The 20,101-nt window shown below is 51.5% G+C and overlaps 2 protein-coding genes across 2 annotated transcripts; one reads left to right on the top strand and one right to left on the bottom strand.

The window, feature by feature from the left end:
- Positions 1–549: 549 nt before the first annotated feature.
- On the bottom strand, positions 550–10,785 carry QC762_501810 (uncharacterized protein; the record flags this gene model as incomplete). The annotated part of the gene is made up of 4 exons (XM_062890601.1): positions 10,740–10,785; positions 9,922–10,610; positions 2,028–9,854; positions 550–1,958 (listed from the first exon to the last, which is right to left on the bottom strand). Exons 2-4 carry the CDS (start codon positions 10,226–10,228, stop codon positions 550–552), a joined length of 9,543 nt encoding a protein of 3,180 aa, XP_062741570.1. The 5' UTR covers positions 10,229–10,610; positions 10,740–10,785.
- A 5,389-nt stretch (positions 10,786–16,174) lies between these two features.
- QC762_208050 (uncharacterized protein) lies at positions 16,175–18,636 on the top strand. The gene is made up of 3 exons (XM_062887712.1): positions 16,175–16,821; positions 16,904–18,003; positions 18,101–18,636. Exons 1-3 carry the CDS (start codon positions 16,548–16,550, stop codon positions 18,452–18,454), a joined length of 1,728 nt encoding a protein of 575 aa, XP_062741569.1. The 5' UTR covers positions 16,175–16,547; the 3' UTR covers positions 18,455–18,636.
- Positions 18,637–20,101: the final 1,465 nt, after the last annotated feature.

The raw sequence follows: 20,101 nt of genomic DNA, 5'->3' as shown, positions 1-20,101 counted from the left end.
TTAGATCGTTGGCCATTGATCTCATCAAAAAGAACGGTGGCAGACACCATACCTGAATGTCCCACTGAAAGCCTGAGACTTGAGATATAATGAGCTTGTTTGAAGGCGAGAAAGGTAACCCAGACAGTCAAAGGTTGTTAGTGGGAGAGTAGAGGAACATGAGAATGCGGGGGGGGCTTTGTGATGCGGCTGTGGCTGCTCAGTAGCGGCCATTATCTTACTGCGCCCAGCGCCAGGGATTGCACAGTGCGCTCCCAGTGCGCGCCCCTATTCCCACAGGCAATCAAGTTACAGGGGACAACCGCTATAATTACAGCGACCACAGTTTACAGACCCCAACATCCCATTATTTGCTAGTACTTGTTAAAATTCACAACATAGAGGTATCAACAATGACCCTCGCAACCCATGTTTGTCTCCAAACAAATAGTCCAACAATAAACCATACCCAAAGAGCAGAAACCCCCAATCTCGATATCCATCTCCCCAAATCACCATCTCTAAACAATCTCCAACCCAACCAACCTCTCTTCAAACGACACCAAACCATCAATCCAATCCCATCCGTCCTATCCCCTTCTCCAAACCTCCAGTCCCCTTTTCATCGTCACCAATCCCCTCAAAATCCTTCTCCGTCAGAATCCCTCCCGCCAAAACAGTCCCCATGTGCGTCCTATCAATGTTTGCACAATCCTTCCTCAACCTCTTGTAAAGCACACTCAAGAACCCAACAGGACTCTCCTCAAAAGGACAATCCTCATAGCCCTTCCCACCAGCGCGACCAACAAACCCATCCGCTCCAACCACAACCCCGCCAGAACCATCACTCTTGTTCTCAGTAAACGACAGCCCGAGATACCGACACATCCGGACATATTCTTCATAACTGCGAAGATAGAGCTGCCCGGCAAAGAGATTGAGCTGCATGATCAGCTCTGGGGGCGGTGTCCACTTTTCGAGCTGCGTTGGTGTCATGAACGGGTATGTAAATGTCTTGAGGTCTTCCATACTCCGGAAAGAGAGACTCGAACGTGGGAGGTAGCTGTGCAGAGTGCCCGCGACGTTGGAGTCCCGGAGAATCTGAGACTTGATAATCTCGGCTTCGTGAGGGCTGATCACGACCATCAGCATTCTTGAGCCCGTGTCCGTCTGTTTAGTATCTCCGGAGATCTTCGAAGTCAGGATCCATTGGACGGGCCGCTGATATGAATCAGAGCAGTAGCCAGCTTGGCTGGGCCGGACAGTATTGGCAAAATCTTTAGTGACCAGTAGACTAGCCGGGAACTTGTTCGCGGGGAAGACCTTCGACGCACTGCTTCGCAGCATGGCGTGAAATGCGGGCAAGACTGCCCTACTTTCTCGATCCAGCCTGCCAGTTACGACAAACAGTCTGATATCTGGATGAAGCGAGTGCCTGAGCGGCTTCATAGGTTCCGGACGCTCAATGTGTCGTTCTTGCTCGATCTCTGGAGCTAGCTCCCGCTCCTGTTCTTCTTCCAGTGTGACAACCAAGTCCAAGTTTTTGAAGCCAAACTTGATACATTTCGCCCGAATGGCAGCAACGTCGGCCCGTCTCAACACCAAACTCGAAGCATCTTCAAGCTGGCAAGACAAACTCTGAGCCTGAGTTCCTGGTCCTGGTCGGTACCGCATCTCCAAAGTCTGTGCCTCAGCCTCAAGATACTCTTCAACATCTTCAGCCTGGAGCTTGTCATAACCTCCAACACGACTCAAGATTTCCTCCTGGCGTTGATGACGCAAGCCCTGGGTAGCCCAGAGCGGAACGCTTCGGTGGGCGTCATCCCACGTTTCGGATATGGCAAACGCAAGAACATGCATGACGATGATGGGCTGTGAGGCATCCATGCCTTCATAATCGCGAACTCTCCTTTGCATTTCGGGGGAGAGACAAAATGTCACTGATTGGCCGCTGCCAAGCTTCCGCATTCTCATACAAGCTGTTGAAAGCACAAATTAGTATCATGACGAATACTTAGACTGTGGGAAAAATGAACGCGCTAACTCACCTTGTACAAGAGTGTCCTTTGTTACCCCTGGACCCAGAGTCACGGCAGCCCTGTAGTCATCTGGCAATCTGAGATCGGTACCGCGGGTATGTGCCTGGTCGAGGAAAACGAGACACCGCTCCGTCTGAGTCTTGTAAGGTGAAGTGTAGAATGACTCCACGGTCCCATCTCGAGTCACCACCGACAGCTCATCGTTGTCGTTGAAAAAGATGACAGCGTCTGCATCCGAGACAACAGAAAGCCAGTGCTTGGCAAATTGAAGATTGCTGAGCTCAACGATCTGCGCACCAACGTCAAGAATTACGCGCACCGCCTGGATCGACTTGATAACCGCTGACAGGAGCATGTTCACTGTCAAGGCGCAGAGGTCTTCCTGCTCAGTTCCCAGCTCCACAACCGTGTTCTCGCTCTGCAACAAACATGCTAGTACATGAGAGTTGGTATATATCTGCTCTGGAAGATCAAGCGCGGTTATGGATAGGGGGAGGACATGTTTCGAGTCTGTTGTCCCGCTAAAACCCGTGAGTGCATGTGCCTTTGGCTTGGCGAGATCCCATCCAGAACTCGAAAGCTTGAATGGAAACTCTCTCATCTCCTTCGGAAAGACAACGGTGGACAGGTAGTAATCGATGACCGGTTTCGAGAAGCGCAAACCTGGGAAGAGCTTTTCTGTGTATAGTGTTTTGTCCTTCAGGTTGACAGCAGAGAAATGTCTCAGTGCACGGTCTAGGAGCGGAGAAGCTCGAGACCAGTCGGAGTACTCTTGCTCAGCCCGATCGGAGGTTGAAAGCACCTCAAGGGACAGAAAAAGCTCGGCTTCCGTCAAACCACGGTAGTAGTAGCTCAGGCACGTCAGAACGATGACAACATCTATATGGCTGAACTCGGATCGTGGGGCCGGCGAATCCTTCGCCCTGTACGGTACTGCAAGCATCGTTGCTGGTTGCCGGTCCGGTGCAAGTCCATAGTTGACGCGAAAACGCTTTTGACCCAGGGCAAACTGAAGCACACCAGATGCCAGAAGTCCTCTCAGCAGGAAAAGTCCTCTTCTCATGTCGTCGTTCTGAACGAGACCGGACCGATCATTCTCCACCATCTCAATGTGCTGTTGATCAACATCAGGATCCATAATGTACTGCAGAACTGCATCACGCATCTGTCTGGTCTGATGCTGGATGGGCAGACCTCTCATGCCCAAACGGCACAGCTCGCGAGCAGTGGCTTCCATCAGCTGCGTACCAGCAGACTCATCTAGGGTACGAATTGTTGGAAACCGACCACTGTTGGGCTCCTCTTCGAAAAGGAGTCCATCAGTTGGCCCTGACTGTTTTGCATCCCCACGCTTGAGCTTCTTGGCGACATCCTTGACGACACCTAACAAGTCTTGGATCAACACCCATCGCCCGGGGCTCATATCGACTGGCTGCTGACTTCCCATGGTGTAGATGAGCTCAAACTTGACACTGAAGTTTTCATCACTCTCATCCACAATATCGCGAGAGATGCTTTCAAGCTCACTGTATGTGCTAAGGATCGTTTGAGCCACAGGATGCTTGTTCCAAACTCCCTCCAATCCCATGAGCTTGAATGACAAGATGTGCTCAGGCTGTACAAGTAACACACCGCATTCCTCCTTGCATTGCCGTATCAAGCGTGCAACGGTTCTGATGGCCTTGTCGTCAACGCGGACGGCCCTGGAGATGGGAAGAAAATAGACGCGACGGCCAACCAAGCGGCCAATGGCACTGACAAGTGTGTGTTCCATCTGCTTTGCCTGTGCCTTGGCAACAACCACACGTGCTAGGCAGGATCCATCTGAGATCGCAATAGAGACAATGGGAACAATGACTGAAGATTTGCCCTCCCCCATATTGAGTTGCATGACGCAGCTTTTCCCCGCTGGAGGCTGGCGCATGTTTGCAGCAATCCGATGCTGTACCGGCCGTATCAAAATCCCTTGCTCAACCTCCAGCAGCACATACTCTGGCCAGTCCAAGGGGTCGAAGTCTTTCTCGTCATGGTGCCCAAAATTTCGAAGTTCCTTAAGAAAGTCGACTCGCCGGTTGGCGGATTGGCAGGAGTTTACTAGGCGCTCGGCCCGCTGCAGGTATGCGAGCGAAAGGGCATAGTTGATCAAAGCCAATCGCCATTTGGGAGGTAACTTGATCCATCTATCCCTTCTGAGATGCTGCAGAAGAAAAATGGGAGATATCCGTGGAAAAAGCTCGGCGCAGATAGAAAGCTCCTTGGAAACTCCACCGCACTTCAATGCCCTCACGATGTCATTTTCGATCCGCGCGCTGTCGCCTTGACACTTGATGAGATATTGGGAGAGTCGGGAGAAAAGAGCCTGTCCATGTGTCTTGAGTCTGACGTGTACGGTGCCGACACTTTTAGAACTCTGGTGAAGCTCGTGTACGTAGATTCGCTGGTGTTCCTCTTCCTGTCCAAGAGCTGATATATGCTCGATAAGGTTTGTGATTGGCCTCTTTCCCACGTCAACGGGTGGTATCTCTTCCAAGAGATCCAAGAATCTCTCTGGCACGGGGCGATGGATTTCGGGTGGCGGATTGGAGAAAAGCGAAGTGTCCTTGATGAAACCAATTGGTGTACTGGATGGCCGTTGCGTGTTCTCATCATCGACAAATGGCAATGATGCCACTAAAGAACCACGAGATGTTGCTAGACAGGTCATGCCTTCAATGGCTAGCGCCAAGCTGTCTAGATAGTCTGTGAACAGAACTGTCCTTCTGGTGAGATCCAGCGTCTTGTTCACCAATGGTATCACAACACTAAGAGGTACCCAGTGCTCACAAGGCTGTCGCGAAGAAGGCCTAGTGACTGTCCAAGACTTCGACCACTGACTTTCAAAGTCTGAAACCAGTGCTCTAACCATTGAACCAGACAGAGTTTCCCATTCTTGATCGTACCTTGCTTGGAAGTCACTTTCGCTCTCGTGTCGTTGTCTGTAGACGGGCATGTCGGGGCATAGCTTCATGGATAAACGCTTCTCTGTCACAATGCTCTCAACTCTTTGCCGCAATGACAGTCGGTCATGGGCCAGATCAAAGAACTGCTCGTCGGGAGGGGTGACCAGACCTCCAAACATGCGTCGCTGAGTAGCTATGGCCAACAAGGCTTGAACCACGTCGAGATTTGCCTTGGTTGCAAAAGAGAGGGAAGAGAGGAAGAAGATGATCCGGTAACAATTCTCTTCTGTGGCGAGTGCTCGGTGCAGCCCGCACCAGAGCTCCTTCAGAGCGACCTCGGGCTTCTCATAGTACTCGGCGTTGAATCCCAAGCCGACTCGAGGATCCCCAGAAAAGCTGTTGCTAGTTACGGACAAGATCGATTGCTTGAGGCTCGGTGTTGTGGGAAACAATAGTTGCGGAGCTCCAGAGCTAACCATCAATGCAATGTTCCGGGCTATGCTTGAACGTTCGATTTCCCGATCTTTGCTGTGCCGTCCTCCATAAATGACATCATGCCGAGCCGAATGGTCCTCGGCCCCAAACTGAGTGACTCGGAAGCTCGAATTTCTGATGATTGCTCGCTCGGTGAGAAGATGGGTCTTCACACTCTCGGCCAACTCACGGATTGCCTCGCCAGCACCACCCTCGCTTTGCTCGTATAGCACCTCGCAATCTTCAGCATGTGCCATAATACCCTCGACGATTGCCCGAAATCCATCATACTGAGAGAGCACGGGAAGGTTAGGATCCCAACTGCACTGTTCCATGTTTTGTAGATGTTTTGGATAAAAGCTTCTTTTCGGCGACAGGCCAGATATTTTCTTGAGGATTGCGATGCAATCGCTTTCCAGGCGTTGGAACGACCGGACCGCTGAGAGCTGCAGTACTCTGGTTGCCTCTTCAGTGCCAGTGCGACTGGTCAAAGGATCAGGGAGACAGTAGGATGTCAAAGCGTGCAGCAAGCATAGATATAGCTTGCTGACCAATGATCCATTATCGACGAGTTGACCAAGTCGGGTGTCAACTCTGAATGCTTCGTGCTTGACGTGTGGTATTTTTTCCGTTACGATCTTGACGCGGACATGGTCATCATGCATTGTGACAGTGGGCTGGCCACGAGGTATGAGAAGGAGTCGTGAAGGCTGTAAGTTGTCCACATGTTTCTCGTCTCGTAGAACCAGCTTGCTCTTGAGCCCAATTAGAGCACCGATTTCCTGACGTTCGTCGATAATCATTCCGGCGTAATGCTTCGAACGAAGACTTGAACTGCCTGGTGCAAGGGAAAAGGAAAGAGCGAATCTGGGCAAAGTGACATTCAACTGGCCCTTGTCTGCACCGTGATGAAATATCATGTCAATGTTCTCCCTGCAGTCTAAAGGCTCCAGTATAGTCGAAATTGCGAGAGCCGTCTCGCTGTGAAGGTCTATGACAAGGTCCTGGTCTAGCCTTAAAACTGTTCGGGCGCCTTCTTCTGCGAGGAGCCAGTGATCAGGCGAGTGCTCCCATGGTGTTGCTGCTGGACGAAACTCAATCTCGCCGGTGCTATTATTTCTCCAGTGTGAATAGTCCATGACGAACGACTTGGAAAGGCCTCCCAAGAAGCAAGAACGTGGGATGAATTCCCAGAGCTCCTCGTCGTTTGATCCCCTCTTGACAGCTTGTATCACGACTATGCCGTCCAACATGGCAAAATGCACGATCCATCCGTCTTGGTCCTGGCGAGCGGAGAAGTGCATACCTTGAATCGTGGATGGCACAACCTCGAGAACCCGTGTTCCAAACAATTGGCTGTAATTCTGATCGGCCTCATATTTCCGAGGGAGCCGTGAAAGCGGATATCCATTGACAAGGAGCTCTCCTGTCAACATGTTCCAGCTTGCCTTGGTGTTCTTCCCGTTCCTGGACATCGAAGACTCCACAATATGACCCTGTGATCCTTGCCGAGCTAACCACGTAGACTGAGATGGATCGAAGGCGGCCCAAATATGCTGAACTGCGGACCCAAAACCGGAATTCCGATTTCCAATAATCTTTGCTCGCATCATTCTCATTGACTGATACATCAAATTTCGCCATCTGTAAGCCATAAAGCGATAGACAGGATTGGATAACTTGGAAGGAAGGTGATCGCATGCGGTGACTGCAGCCTCGACAAAGTGTGAGAGCTGTTCTGGTGACGATAGCAGTGGGTCGAGCAGATCCGAATCCATGTCAAATGTCGACATGCAAATGAAAGCTGTCATAAGTGCTCTGTGGGCGAGCGCCTCGCGTTCATTTTCAGACGAACTCGTAGATCGTTTGCGCAAAAGCTGTCGGGTCCATGCCATGGAGGTTTGCCTGATGCGGGCCAAGAGCTGGAGGACCCCTGAAGCGATAGAAGAAGAGCTGGTCAGGGACAGAATACGAGTGGCCAAACAGGCCAACAGCCCGACAGCAATGTCATTCTGCCAGTTTTCGTGGAATCGGGCAAATGCGTCTTCCAACGCCCCAAGAAACTTGCCAGCAAAGAGCTCATCTGCTGCATCATTGTGAGCCTTACGATAGACTGAATTGAGTTTGTCCTGGGCGCCAGCCTCGGTGCATGATTGCATCACTAAAAGAAAGGTAGACTGTCGATTCAGGTCTAGTGAGGGCATAGTCAACTGACTCAGGGTGTTGCCCCATTGGAGGCTATCCCCTGAACGATGATGTCCGAAAGCCCTGAACGCTTCGAGCGTCATATCCTGGGGACAGCAATCTTGGGAGGATATGACGTAGTTTGAGTCGTGAGAGCTTTTCCGAATAAGTTTACTCAATTGAGCGTTTTGTTCGTGCGTTGCATGCGAACACGCACTGTGGATGGACGGCCTCTCGAAGATCTTATCGTGGCTCAAGTTCTTCCCAGTGTGGTAATAGTCGTATCTGCATCCATGCTCAACACAGATATTCTCTTCAGTGAACATGCTGATGTGTTGCGTACTGTCGTAGTGAGACCTCTCGACAGATTTGACCGCCGATGCCAGCTTGATGCTACTGGTGCTTCTGGTAAAGCGTTGCAATCCAGAATGCTCTTCGGGGTAGTAAAGCTCCAGGGGCGCCCTCTTCTTACAAATATCGCTGTTCATCAGAATAGACAGGAAGATGTGCACGGTGGTGTTCCGCCAAACAAGCACGACGCTGGGGACAGCAATCTCGAAAACAACTGCTATGGCCTCGCAGCGATTCGTAGGTAGTGGCCACTCGAACCTTCGAATTTTTATCGTCTGTAGCCTTGCATCCAGGTCACATGCTTCACAATCCCAGGAACATTGGAACCTGCGAGATTGCGGGTTCCATGTCCTCTTATGGTCCGTTTGTGATCGTTCCGAGGACAACTTGACATACTCCTGGCGCTTTCTATCAAACTCCTCGAGCTTCTGATGTTTATTCCTCTCCGCGTACGAAACAATCTGGGAATGCAGATCGGAATGTTCACCAGGAAGAGACGCATCAAAGTACCGAACGGCAAAGGAGTTGGCCTCACCAAAACCGCGAAACATAGGTGGGTAGGTGCCTGTTCGACGGTTGGCGAGATAATTCTCAACTGTCTGCAGCCGCTCCATTCGCCTCTTCGTCGGCAGAATCAAAGGATAGAATATGTCGGAAGTAAAGCCAGGGTCATACTCCAACAAGAGGGGAATGGCGTCGCCAGCGATCCGGTCCAATGCAACCCACAGCTCCATGGTAACCAAATGCATCATGGACAATGCTTCCGGGTCGTTGACATACGAGTCTTTGGCAAAGCAAAGATACGTCTGGATCATGCATTCCAGTTCACCGATACCATGTGCAGCCCTGTCGTGCTGCTTGTTGTTCTTGTCAAGTTGAGAGACCACCCATGACGATAGATGTTGATCGACCCAGGCCTCAAAGTTCAAGAGAACAAATGGCCGCATGTCCGGTTTTGAGTGTAGGGAAGGAGGCGACGTCGACGAGAACTCAGGCATTGTTGAATCATCGCCGGGTCCAGGATCAACCGTGTCGGCTGATGGACGAGATTCAATCCCGGTCAGGTGTTTCTTGAGCCCGGTGAGCTGAAGGTTGGTATCGTCGGCAAAGCGAAGGCCCGCAAGTGGCCTGTCAGTATTTGACAGACGTTTTTCTTGTTGGGCAGCAAGCCATCTACCCTTGAGCTCATCATGATTGCGAGCCACAACCTTTTGGACGAGCGTCGTCCAAGGTAGTTCCACCAAGTGATCGAGCTTGACAATTCTGCGGTTAATTTTCGCGGCCATGGTGGATCTAAGGTCACTATCGAGACCACAGTTGGTGGCCATGTTGAGCAGGGAGGCATGATAAAAAGTGGTGACAGATTTGTACAGGAAGTCTCGGTCAATCGGCCCTGAGCTTTGGCGAAGCAAGATTCCAACGGCGGCACGAAGAAGAACCCAAAGCGGGGACCGGTGGAATGGTTTATCAGCGTCGTCCCAATTGACCTGCTCCCTCATTCGCTTGGTAATGGTTGTGGGACTGATGACTTGGCCCAGTCCTTGAAGGATTGCCATAAGCATGCCCGTGACCAATACAGGGGAGACGGTGTCACGATATTCGTCATGATTGGCGTTCGCCTTGAGAGTCTTGGGACGGACCGCCGCGATTGGGGTTTTGCTCAACTTGCAAAGGTGATCGGCAAATTCTTTCAAGAACTTGGGATCCATCAACAAGGCCCGAGGGAACTCTGCTGCCGCATTTGGGAATTGACGGATCAGACGTCCTCTGTTTGACATGACCGATGCATTGTCCGACAAGAGTTCGAAGCCCTGGGCTAAGATGGTATTGACCTTTCCGGTAAGAAGCAGGCCAGCATTTTGCTCCCGAACATAAAACACGGCAGATTCTACTGTTGTTAGCGTATTCCAAGAGTGACAGATGGTGTCGGGTAGCGAGACACTGGGAAGACTTACCACCATCACTCAATTCGTGCAAAACCTCAGTCGTAACTTGCTGCTTTGACTCGTTGGTGTGAAGTCGCAAGAGTCGCTCGATCATTCGCACCAAGGGCTGCAGTCGTGTCGCCTCTTCCGGCTGCAGAGCTGCAAACTCGCGTAGCGATTTGAGAAACGAACGGATGAGAAAGGCCTCTCCAGTCCCAGTGGTGTCGTCGGACTGGGGCACCTTTGGCGGTAAGAACACATGATGGATCGCGAATTCGACATCCGGCAGTGTCCCTCCATGGCCATCGTTGTCCAGAGTCGGACCTGCCATGCTCATGATGGCACGCAGCTTGCGGGGAACAGGAATGCGGCACAAAACTGAAGATCAATAGGAAAGCGCGTTTGTGAGTTGAGGAAAACGTTGAAGACGGAGGAGGGCAGGTGTAAGGTTTAATGGGAAAAGTGGGAGAAAGGGCGATGGGAGAGAGGAAGCGAAGATGAAACAGCGGTGGGGTTTGAGTCTTGCCCGTTGACGAAATGTGCGGTGTATTTTGGAAGAGACCTGGTTACAGTTTCTTCGTTTTCGAAGTGGGCTCACTCACTTCGCTCAGGGCAAACATACACTCCAGTGCCTTCTCTCTGGAGGACTGTCGGGTATGTTCCAGCTTACTCCCGTTTGGTCGGCACCAGACATATTCGACATCCCGACGGGAGGGGGACTCCAATCAAATCAGCTCCAATTTCAAGCCCAGCGATATTTTTATATGGACTGGCAAACATTGGGCTGAGGACTGCAAACCAATCATGAGAAGAATGTGGCGTGGATCAACCACTGATCATCTACTTACTGCAACTAATACTTTTGATATAGCAAACTGGCGACACGTGTGTGGAGGAAAGCAAATATGTTTCATCGGAACCTGGCTCATCGCCAGTTGACCGCTTCTTTCAACGTCATCGTTTCGAAGAACATCACAGGTCTCAGGGGGTCAGGAATGGTTGCTAAGAACATGTGGGTTTGATCAGACCACAGGACACTGTAACCTGGCGGCAAGTTTTCATCTTTGTTAATAGAATGGAATATATTCCAAGAAGTAGACGTCAAGGTGTATGTTAGAGATGGGGCGAAACCTTTGACGTGGGGAGCAGTCTCTTTCACATCGACAGGAGCCTGAAGCTGATGTCTATGTTTGTATTGCATGATTCACGTGGGTGCCTAAAGTATCATGTGTAATATCTCGTATTGTTTCCTGGCTCTTTTCAATCACAACAATAATGGTCAAACGAGCAAACAGATTCGATTCTTTTCATTGAACAAGAAGGACTTGAATCACTGCAGCAGGCCGAATAAAGGTGGAGCCACGACTCACGGCCAATGCAAGCCTCACCGAGTAACCACTAACCAGGGAAGAGGCAAGACAAAACCCTGATCCCGGAAATATTTCTCATGGTTAAAGAGAAAATGATAGAATCTCATTTTCGATAGTCCCCGTATCAGAGCTAGGTAGCACGAAGGTTCTAGACACAGGTAGCAAACCCGTGTCAAACTTCTTTATCACTCACCTGTACCACGAAAACATTAATCTAAACCAATCATTGAGAAAATGATCTGGATGATAGCTTATCAGCCACCACAGAAAAGCTTCAAACAGAGATGTCCAGTCGGCGAGGTCTTCCGAATCATTGGAGGGCATATTAGAGGCAGCTGGCAGGTGAAAACCGATAAGAGCTCTATCAAGATAAGATATCTTTTTCTTATCAGTGACCAATCAGATGCCCCCAGCCGTCTGAATCGGGAACCCTCACTTCCCCCAAACCCTCACGACTCAAGAAATGCACGTCATGATTAGCGCATTGTGAGATGAAATCTCACCGAGACAGAGCGTGCAGGTTGGCCAAATGTGAGATCGATTTTTCGTGCCAGAACTTTGATCGGCAAGCATTACCACCTGCAAGGGAGGCCTGCATCCTGAGCGATCAAAGGTTTGGCGTGGTCTATACAACAACACAGAATGAGACCCTAGCCCTCCCTCAACACCAGCACCGATCACAAGAGAGGAAGAGAGGTGTTAGAATTGGTTGCCCCTGTGCTATTGTCAGGCATGACACCCATATTTTGCGCCAGTCACCTAATCATCAACCCCAATGAGCAAATGGAGGCCCGTATTCGCCCTTATTTTATGGCACATCTTGGCGATGGCCCTCACGTTGCTTCCTCAAAAGTGCGTATGACTTCTTCCGCACAGTAACTAATCAACCATGGTTAGCGGCCGTAGATCAGAGCTCTGAATAGCATCATGTGGGCTCTCGCTTGCCAATGGGAGGACTGTCGTGATCAGGAACAGTGACCCCACAAATTGAACCGAGAGCAGACAAGAGCAGCATGACAGTCATGGGCCGGTTTATGGGCTGAAACCAGTAATGTCAGACACGAAATGAATGTTGTGTAGTCATGCTCGTGAGGCCCGAGGAGCGGTAGCCACTGTAGGAGCTGCGAGTGAGATGGTCGGACTTGCTGTCGTGAGCTCTTGGCCATGTTGGCCCTTGGAAAAGAGGACATACCAGGAACTGGATGACAAAGTATAAGAAGAAAAAATGCCCCATCGAGAAAACAGGGAGCTGTGTAGAAATCGGACACCAGCCCATCATGCATCGTACCATACTCTTCCATCATCAGAACTGGGAAGTTCTACCCGAATATGGACTCAACTACTGTCGCCGTTGAGGTATCTCGCCAGGAGGATACCTTCGTCAAGGTATTCGACGACGACTCCAAGGAGTTCTGGCACGAAACCACCCTTCTCCCTTTCATAAAACTGCTGCAGAGTAGCGGGTACAGCAACCAGGATATCGAGATTCATAGTAAATGGTATGAACCTCTTCCTCGTTTATTACCATCCTTCTATCGCTGGGCTCGACTGACGGGAGACTCGACCAGGTACAACCACTTCATCATCCCTGCTCTGGGCGGCCGTCCCCAGCCCGGCAAAAAGCCCCTTTCAACGCCCGCATCACGGCCGATGGCTCCCCCATGGAGCTGAGCGTCAACTTTAAAGAGACCTCTAACGTCCGCACCGTACAATTCACCATTGAGGCCACCGGCCCCGAAGCTGGTACGCCGACCGACCCTTACAATCAAGAACAGACCACCCGCCTCCTCCACGACATGACCAAGTCAATCCCCAGCATCCATCTCGGCCAGTACAACACGTTCATTCGGAGCTTCTTCCTCCCCGCCTCGACCGCCCCTTCCCTCCTCCCCAAAGTTCCCCATGAAACCCCCCTCTCCCAAGCCTGGGTGGCTGTTGACCTGGCTCACGGGGGAGAGATCATGGCAAAGGTATACTTCATGCCCTTCCTCAAATGGCTTCACACTGCCTCCTCCCCGTCAGCCGCCGTCTCGACCAAGGACATCACCTTCGACGTCGCCCGCCAGTGCGACGGACCCTATGGCAGTTACAACCACCCCATCGCTCTGCTTGACTCGTATCTTTGCTCCTTCCCTTCGGGGCCGTTCCGGCAAACAGTAGAACTGGTCGCCATCGATTGCATCGACTCTCCTTCTGCTCAAATCAAGTATTATCTCCGTACCGGCGTAACAACCCTCCAGCAGGCAAAGGATGCAATGACGCTAGGGGGGAGGACCGAGACAGAGGATACCGAGACCATGCTAAACCTGCTAGGGGAGCTCTAGAGTGTGTTATTCCGGCCCAAGATCGGTGCCGGCGAGGATATCGAGACAAAGTCGGTCTTGTTCGAGGGAGCGTACTGTCATTTGGCGGTGGAGATGAAGCCTGGCTTGCCTGGCTCGGTCGAGACGAAGTTGCATATTCCTGTGAACAAAGTCGAGGGGGGGCCTGAGTGATGAGATCATTTGCGCTGGGTTGGGGGAGTGGTTCGCAAAGAGAGGTCATGGTGTGTTTGGTGGGGGTTATCGGAAGGAACTGGGGGAGACTTTGTAAGTGGCTGGCTGTTGTTGGAAGTTGAGGAGGAACGAGTGAACTGACAGGAGTGGGAACAGTGAGAACGTTGAGGGCACGCATACCCTTGTGTCGTTTACTTACACCAAGAAAACAGGCGTGTACATGAGCATTTATTACTTTCCTCAGACACACGTGGGGTTGGATTCGAATGGTGAGTCTTTGGAAGACAATGGAGGGGTAGTGCAAAGGGATGTCTGGGAGGGGTACGACGATCTTGTTCGGGGTGTGCTCCATGGGAAGGAATGAGAACAACCACTGACACGTGCTGTCACTGTCACTTGTCGCCATCATTTTTGCACTGAAACGGTGCATTTCCGACCGCTCATAGGACATCTTTCAAATGCTACTTTGCAAACTCAAAACACAGATTGCCTCCCTTGACATGCATCTCTCGCCAGGCCACAGATTTGTCACTTCATTTCTCAGGCATGGCAATCTCAGTGAACAGTCCAGGCTTGATCCTCTTCAGTTTCCTGCCCCCAATGGCGATATGTCATGGCCGCATAAGGCGATATATCAGGGGTAACGGCATGGCTTTGCTGCCCATAACTTGGATGTAGCAAGCCATTGTTTGTGGAGCCCGAATCTTGCGAGAAACTGTCCTATTAGGAAGAAAGTTTAGTTCATGCTCTCCGGCACCTTGTTCGATGGTAAAGGCTTACAAGAGGGTAGGAAAATGCAGTTAGTCTTGTGAGTTGGCCGTTGTATGCTGATATGTTTGGTGTATGGGCGCGGGGATATTGCCTGGACGTGGACAGGTCTGGCTCGCCTGACGAAGTGCTTTGCGACATGGCCAGATCGTCCTGAGACTGTGATCTGGAACTTTGACGAATGTCATTTGTTGCTGACTTCTATACCGCTCCAAGATATAGTGATGTGTATGTGTACCTTATTTGAAGCTGGAGATCTAGCACACTCTATAAGCCGCGTTGGCAGAGGGTGGCAAGACCACACGACTGCGGTCACTGTACTCGAACCACGAACAATGGCGGAATTCTACCCCGGTGGACCTGATGACTCTGCCATATCTACTCTTGTGACTATCCATGTTTCATATGCTTGAAGTCGCGATATGGGACGGATTATATGAAATCCCTCGTGGTACGACTCACTGTAGGCCATGGCCGCAGTGTTTTCACCACCCTACCTAGTGGTGGACTGGGATTAGACTAGGGGCACACCGCCTTACCTACTGACACCTGCGCTTGCTGTAATTTGGTGGTATGGTTGCAGGTCACTGTGCGACAGATCCTGGACATCACACTGTTACCCGCATTCGGATCTGGGCCTCTAGCATGCTGTTGCTATCTCGTTCTTCCCGGTCGAGGGAAATATATTACCGCTTTTAGACTTGGATGGGGGTGTGTGGTTAGGACCCCCCTGTCAAGACTTAATTTCAGCTTTCAAATAAGTTATAGTAGGCATAAATTTTATACCGGAACTTATAAATATTTACAAAGTTTATACTCTACTTCCTAATACGAACTGTAGAGATGTGTTGAACCGTGTGATGCATACGCTAGATAGGTGGTCTCCTATACCCGCTGTTGAAGTAGAGATGCCATGGTACGTGGAAGCCAATTCCTGGCAAACTTTGGACTGTAGTTGGCTTAGGACGGCATTGACTTCAGGGCGGTCATCAACCCAACAGACCAAGGTTCCCCTTAGGCTGAGTACCTATACTATCACACGCTTTCTGATGGACACCCACGACTGCCGTGCAAGTCCAGTGCAAAAGTGTGATATAAGAGGTGTCAGGTTCTCTCGTCATTGCCGTTTCGGAGGATGCACAGCTGGTCGACCCACGGTATGTTAACGGTTTTCTATCCCCCTGGTTGAGATGTAGTGGATCACTGCGTTGAGAGATGCGGATGGGGGTGGGAGAGGGCGGTGGAGGTGGGAGGGAACTAAGGACATGCTATGAGTGGAGGCTGAGGGGAGGGTGCGGGGTTAGGTGAGGGAGGACTGGGATGGAGGGTTGAAGGTGAGAGCTTGTTGTTTGGTTTCGCCCCACTCCGCCGTCCGGAGTTCTCGTAGGCGTTGTGCCTGACACTTCTGACAGCTGCCGATCCAGTTGTTCAAAAGAACCTGAAGAACTAGTTTGTCAAGGAAAGGAGCTTTGCCGGGATGAGGAGATATGTGAATACGAAGAGACCCCAATATCCATTTTAAAGTGCTTAGGACAAGCTAGATATCGAGAAAGCCAACAACGCCGGCTTCTGCTGCAGGCGTGGAGGATTGGCACGTCACTGCATGGCATGCGTGGTGCGGGGGCGGCTGACCCAGTTTCACGGTTCCAGGAAGAAAAAGGGTCCTTGCGACGTCGGCCTGCTGCCGACTTGACTGCCGATCGCCGGGAGAAGCGACACAAACACCAAGTGCTTAAGATGTAGATACGTGGGGCCTCACGGTTACTATTTTCCTCAGCGCCGTACTTACGTTATGGGGAGCTTGAAGGATCTTGAAGGATCCAGGTGGAGAGTGGGGATCAGAGAAAACAAGACTCAATATTGGAAAGATCAGAGGTACCTGGGCATCGGTGATGACAATCGTGGAAAGTAAGTTTTTAAGATAAAAGGGGCAACCGCAACCAAGACGGAGCAGGAGATGTTGATGTCCACCATCACTTCACCCACTCTTATCACCCAGAGAACGCAGCAGCCGTAGCCCACCATGCGGTTGACGGCATCTATCCTCGCAACATGGCTGCAGTTGTCTGCAGTCCTGGCCAAGAAGCCCAACATTGTCTTCGTCCTGACGGATGACCAGGACCTGCACCTGCAGTCCATGGACTACGTTCCCCTGATCAAGAAGCACCTCGCCGACAAGGGCACTTCCTACAAGCGACACTACTGCACTACATCGCAATGCTGCCCTTCAAGAGTCACGCTATGGACCGGCAAGCTCGCCCATAACACCAATGTTACCGACGTGCTCCCCCCCTGGGGTAAGTTGATGTTCCTTATTGTTGAACTTGCCGAGGCGTCGCCACCTTGACCTTCAAGAAAAGGAAGCTAACAAGCAAGTAGGTGGTTATCCTAAGTTCGTTGACCAGGGTCTCAATGAGAACTGGCTGCCTGTGTGGCTACAGGAGGCCGGCTACGATACCTACTATACGGGCAAGCTCTTCAACTCCCATTCGGTAGACAACTACGACAAACCATTCCCTGCTGGCTGGACCGGGTCTGACTTCCTACTCGACCCGTTCACGTATGCCTACATGACCCCGTGGTACCAGCGCAACCGTGAACCCCCCGTTGCTTACGATGGCATCAATACGCAGACCCTGATCTCGGAAAAGGCACTTGGCTTCCTCGACGACGCTATTTCCAATCCGGACAAGCCTTTCTTCATCGGCATCGCGCCCATCGCCCCGCATTCCAACATGTACATCGATGAGAACGATGTGCGCCACTGGGGTCCTCCCATCCCCCTAGACAAGCATGCCCACCTCTTTCCCGACGCCCAGGTCCCCCGTACGCCCAACTTCAACCCAGACGTCGAGTCAGGCGGTAGCTGGGTGCGCGGCCTGCGAAAGCAGGATGACGACGTCGTCGAGTACAACGATCACTACTACCGCGAGCGCCTCCGCTCACTGCAGTCGGTCGACGAACTGGTCGACGACGTTATCAAGCGGCTCGAGGCGGCGAAACTGCTGGATAATACGTATATCATTTACACTAGTGATAACGGCTTCCACATCGGGCAGCACCGTATGCAGCCCGGAAAGATGTGCGGCTACGAGGAAGATATCAACGTGCCGCTGATCATCCGCGGACCCGGCGTCCCTAAGGGCGAGGTATCTAACGTCGTTACTGCCCACGTCGATCTGGCCCCGACCATTATGCAGCTGGCTGGCATCCCGTTGCGCGACGATTTTGACGGCGCTGCCATCCCGCTAACAAAGCCTGAGCAGAAAAAGGCCGTGAACAAACGCCAGGAGCACGTTACGGTCGAGTTCTGGGGCATGGCCTACATGGAGGGTGGCGTCGTGTTCCGCGGTGGTGAGACCGACGTCGTTCTTAACAATACTTACAAGTCGCTGCGCGTCATCGACGTTAAGAAGAACGACTACAACTTCTACTATTCCATCTGGTGTAACAATGAGCACGAGCTGTACGACATGAAGGTGAGATTCAGATGCTAACCTCTCCCTACGCCCCGTTCCCCTCTTTACTATTCCTTTTGCCCGCCCCTCATGGACAGATTGCTAAAATGTTCTCCAGACGGACCCCTACCAAATGACCAACCTTCTTCACCCCACCGCCAAACCTCCCAAGACCATCCTGGGCCGGCCCTTCGAGGCCGTGGTTGCGCGCCTCGACGCGCTGCTTTTCGTCCTTAAGTCGTGCAAGCAGAAGACCTGCGTTGAGCCCTGGCGCGCGCTGCACCCAGCGGGCAACGTCGACAACTTGAAGGACGCGCTCAACCAGCGCTTTGACGACTTCTACATCAAGCAGCAGAAGAAGGTCCGCTTTGAGCGTTGCGAGGCCGGACTCATCATCGATGCCGAGGGCCCGCAGTTTGAGACGGATGGGCTGCTTTATCGGGATGGTTCTTCGTGGAGTGAGTGGACATAAAGATTTGGATCAACGATGGAAGGGGAGAGTTTTTGGATAGGTAATTATCTTGACTATGCTGGCATCTTGGATCTAAAGAAGGTTAGTGTGATAGCTAGGTACCTAGGTATCATCCGCTGAGGGGATGGTGGGCATCTTCTTTTCCCATCCACCGTAATTGCGATTTAAAAGCTCCAAACCCACTTTGACTGCTATCAAAAGCTATAAGCGAGCAATACTTTCCGGCATTGCTCGCTCCACTGGCATATATATGGTGATGGCAGTGGCTGCCATCACACGCTTCAGTAGTATATATTTTGGTAGTGAGAGCCACTTGCGTACCACCCCGCTGGTCCGTACACTTATTAGGTACCTAGTCTGGACCGTCAATCGAGCAGAAAAAAAACCTCAGAGCTCGTTGCATCAATACCTAGTCCCCTGCCACAGGGGGAAAGGACCCCGCTACTTGCGCAGCTCCGAGTATGACCTGAATGACAGTCAACATCAGGATGATGCTGCCGAATCTGTGTTATAGTAGACAGTTTATATCAGCAAATAGGCTCATCCGTCCAAAGTAAGGCAAGAGCACACTTACAAGAAGGTCCAATACTGCACCGTGTCCCTCCGATCCCTAAAGATGACCTAAAAGCTCTATGGCTTAGACTCTTCCAGATGGGCATCTAGCGCCAGAATGCGAGGCCAAAGGGATTTGAACTCTGTTTGGTCCCATTCCAGCTGCCACTCTGTTGCGTGCCCTCCCTCTAGCAATGTCTCCAGCCGGGGATCGTACTGTCCAGCGCGGTTAGTCCGGTTTTGTCGTCTCTTCAGAACTTCGAGGGTGGTTTTGCGTAATCGATCGGAGCTGCAGTCTAGACACTAACATCAGTATCGAAGACCACAAGCCCATCGTCCGATGGTGCAGTGGAGATAGGAGGCTTTGGCCGGGTTGAAGAGCACGGCATACGAGGCTTCGATTTCGTCGACGAGTTCGGCTGGGATGATGCCCGTGTTGATCAGAGCGTTTCTGTTGCCGCCTTGGAGGGCATAAGGTAAGGCGAAGAGTTCGAGAGTGTGTCGTTCCCCTGCGTGGCGGGTGAGGAGGAGGTGGCGGGAGATGTTGTTTGTCTAGGTGAATTTGACACCGCCGAGGGTGGAGAGCTTGACAGCGTTGAGGCGTTTGGGGGTGATTGAGAGGGACTCATTTATGCCGAAGTAGGTGTGCAAATGAAGGGAGGTTTCGGGTCGAGGTGTGGTGTCGGCTAATGAGAGGCTGCTGTTGGAGAGGGTGACTTCTTGGGGATTTGGCAAGAGGCCGCTTTTGGCTACGTGGTCGGGAAGATGGTTGGAAAGAGCAGTGTCTTCATTGTAGGGCGTCAACTTCTGTCGAACATAGTAGGCTTTTATGATGCAACGCTTATCGTCGTGTGCCGGAGTGGTGTATGGTTGCATCAGCAACCAGACTCCAAGGATGATGAGGACGATCTCCTTCACCGCGGTAGCTCTGGGTGGCGAGTTTGGTAAAGTATCGTCGAAGTAATAGTGTCTAGGCACCGCGATCAAGCTATTGATATATTCCTGGACTGGTGGGAACGGCGCGTTACCGAAAGCTGTGACTACTTCGATGCAGAAGCGAATATAATCATCTCTTCCACGGCGACCTGGCCACGA

This window comes from Podospora pseudocomata, chromosome 5 (assembly GCF_035222375.1).
Source record: "Podospora pseudocomata strain CBS 415.72m chromosome 5, whole genome shotgun sequence".
Classification (NCBI taxonomy): Eukaryota; Fungi; Ascomycota; class Sordariomycetes; order Sordariales; family Podosporaceae; genus Podospora; species Podospora pseudocomata.
Note: the sequence above shows the minus strand (reverse complement) of the source record. Positions and strands in the feature narration are given on the sequence as shown.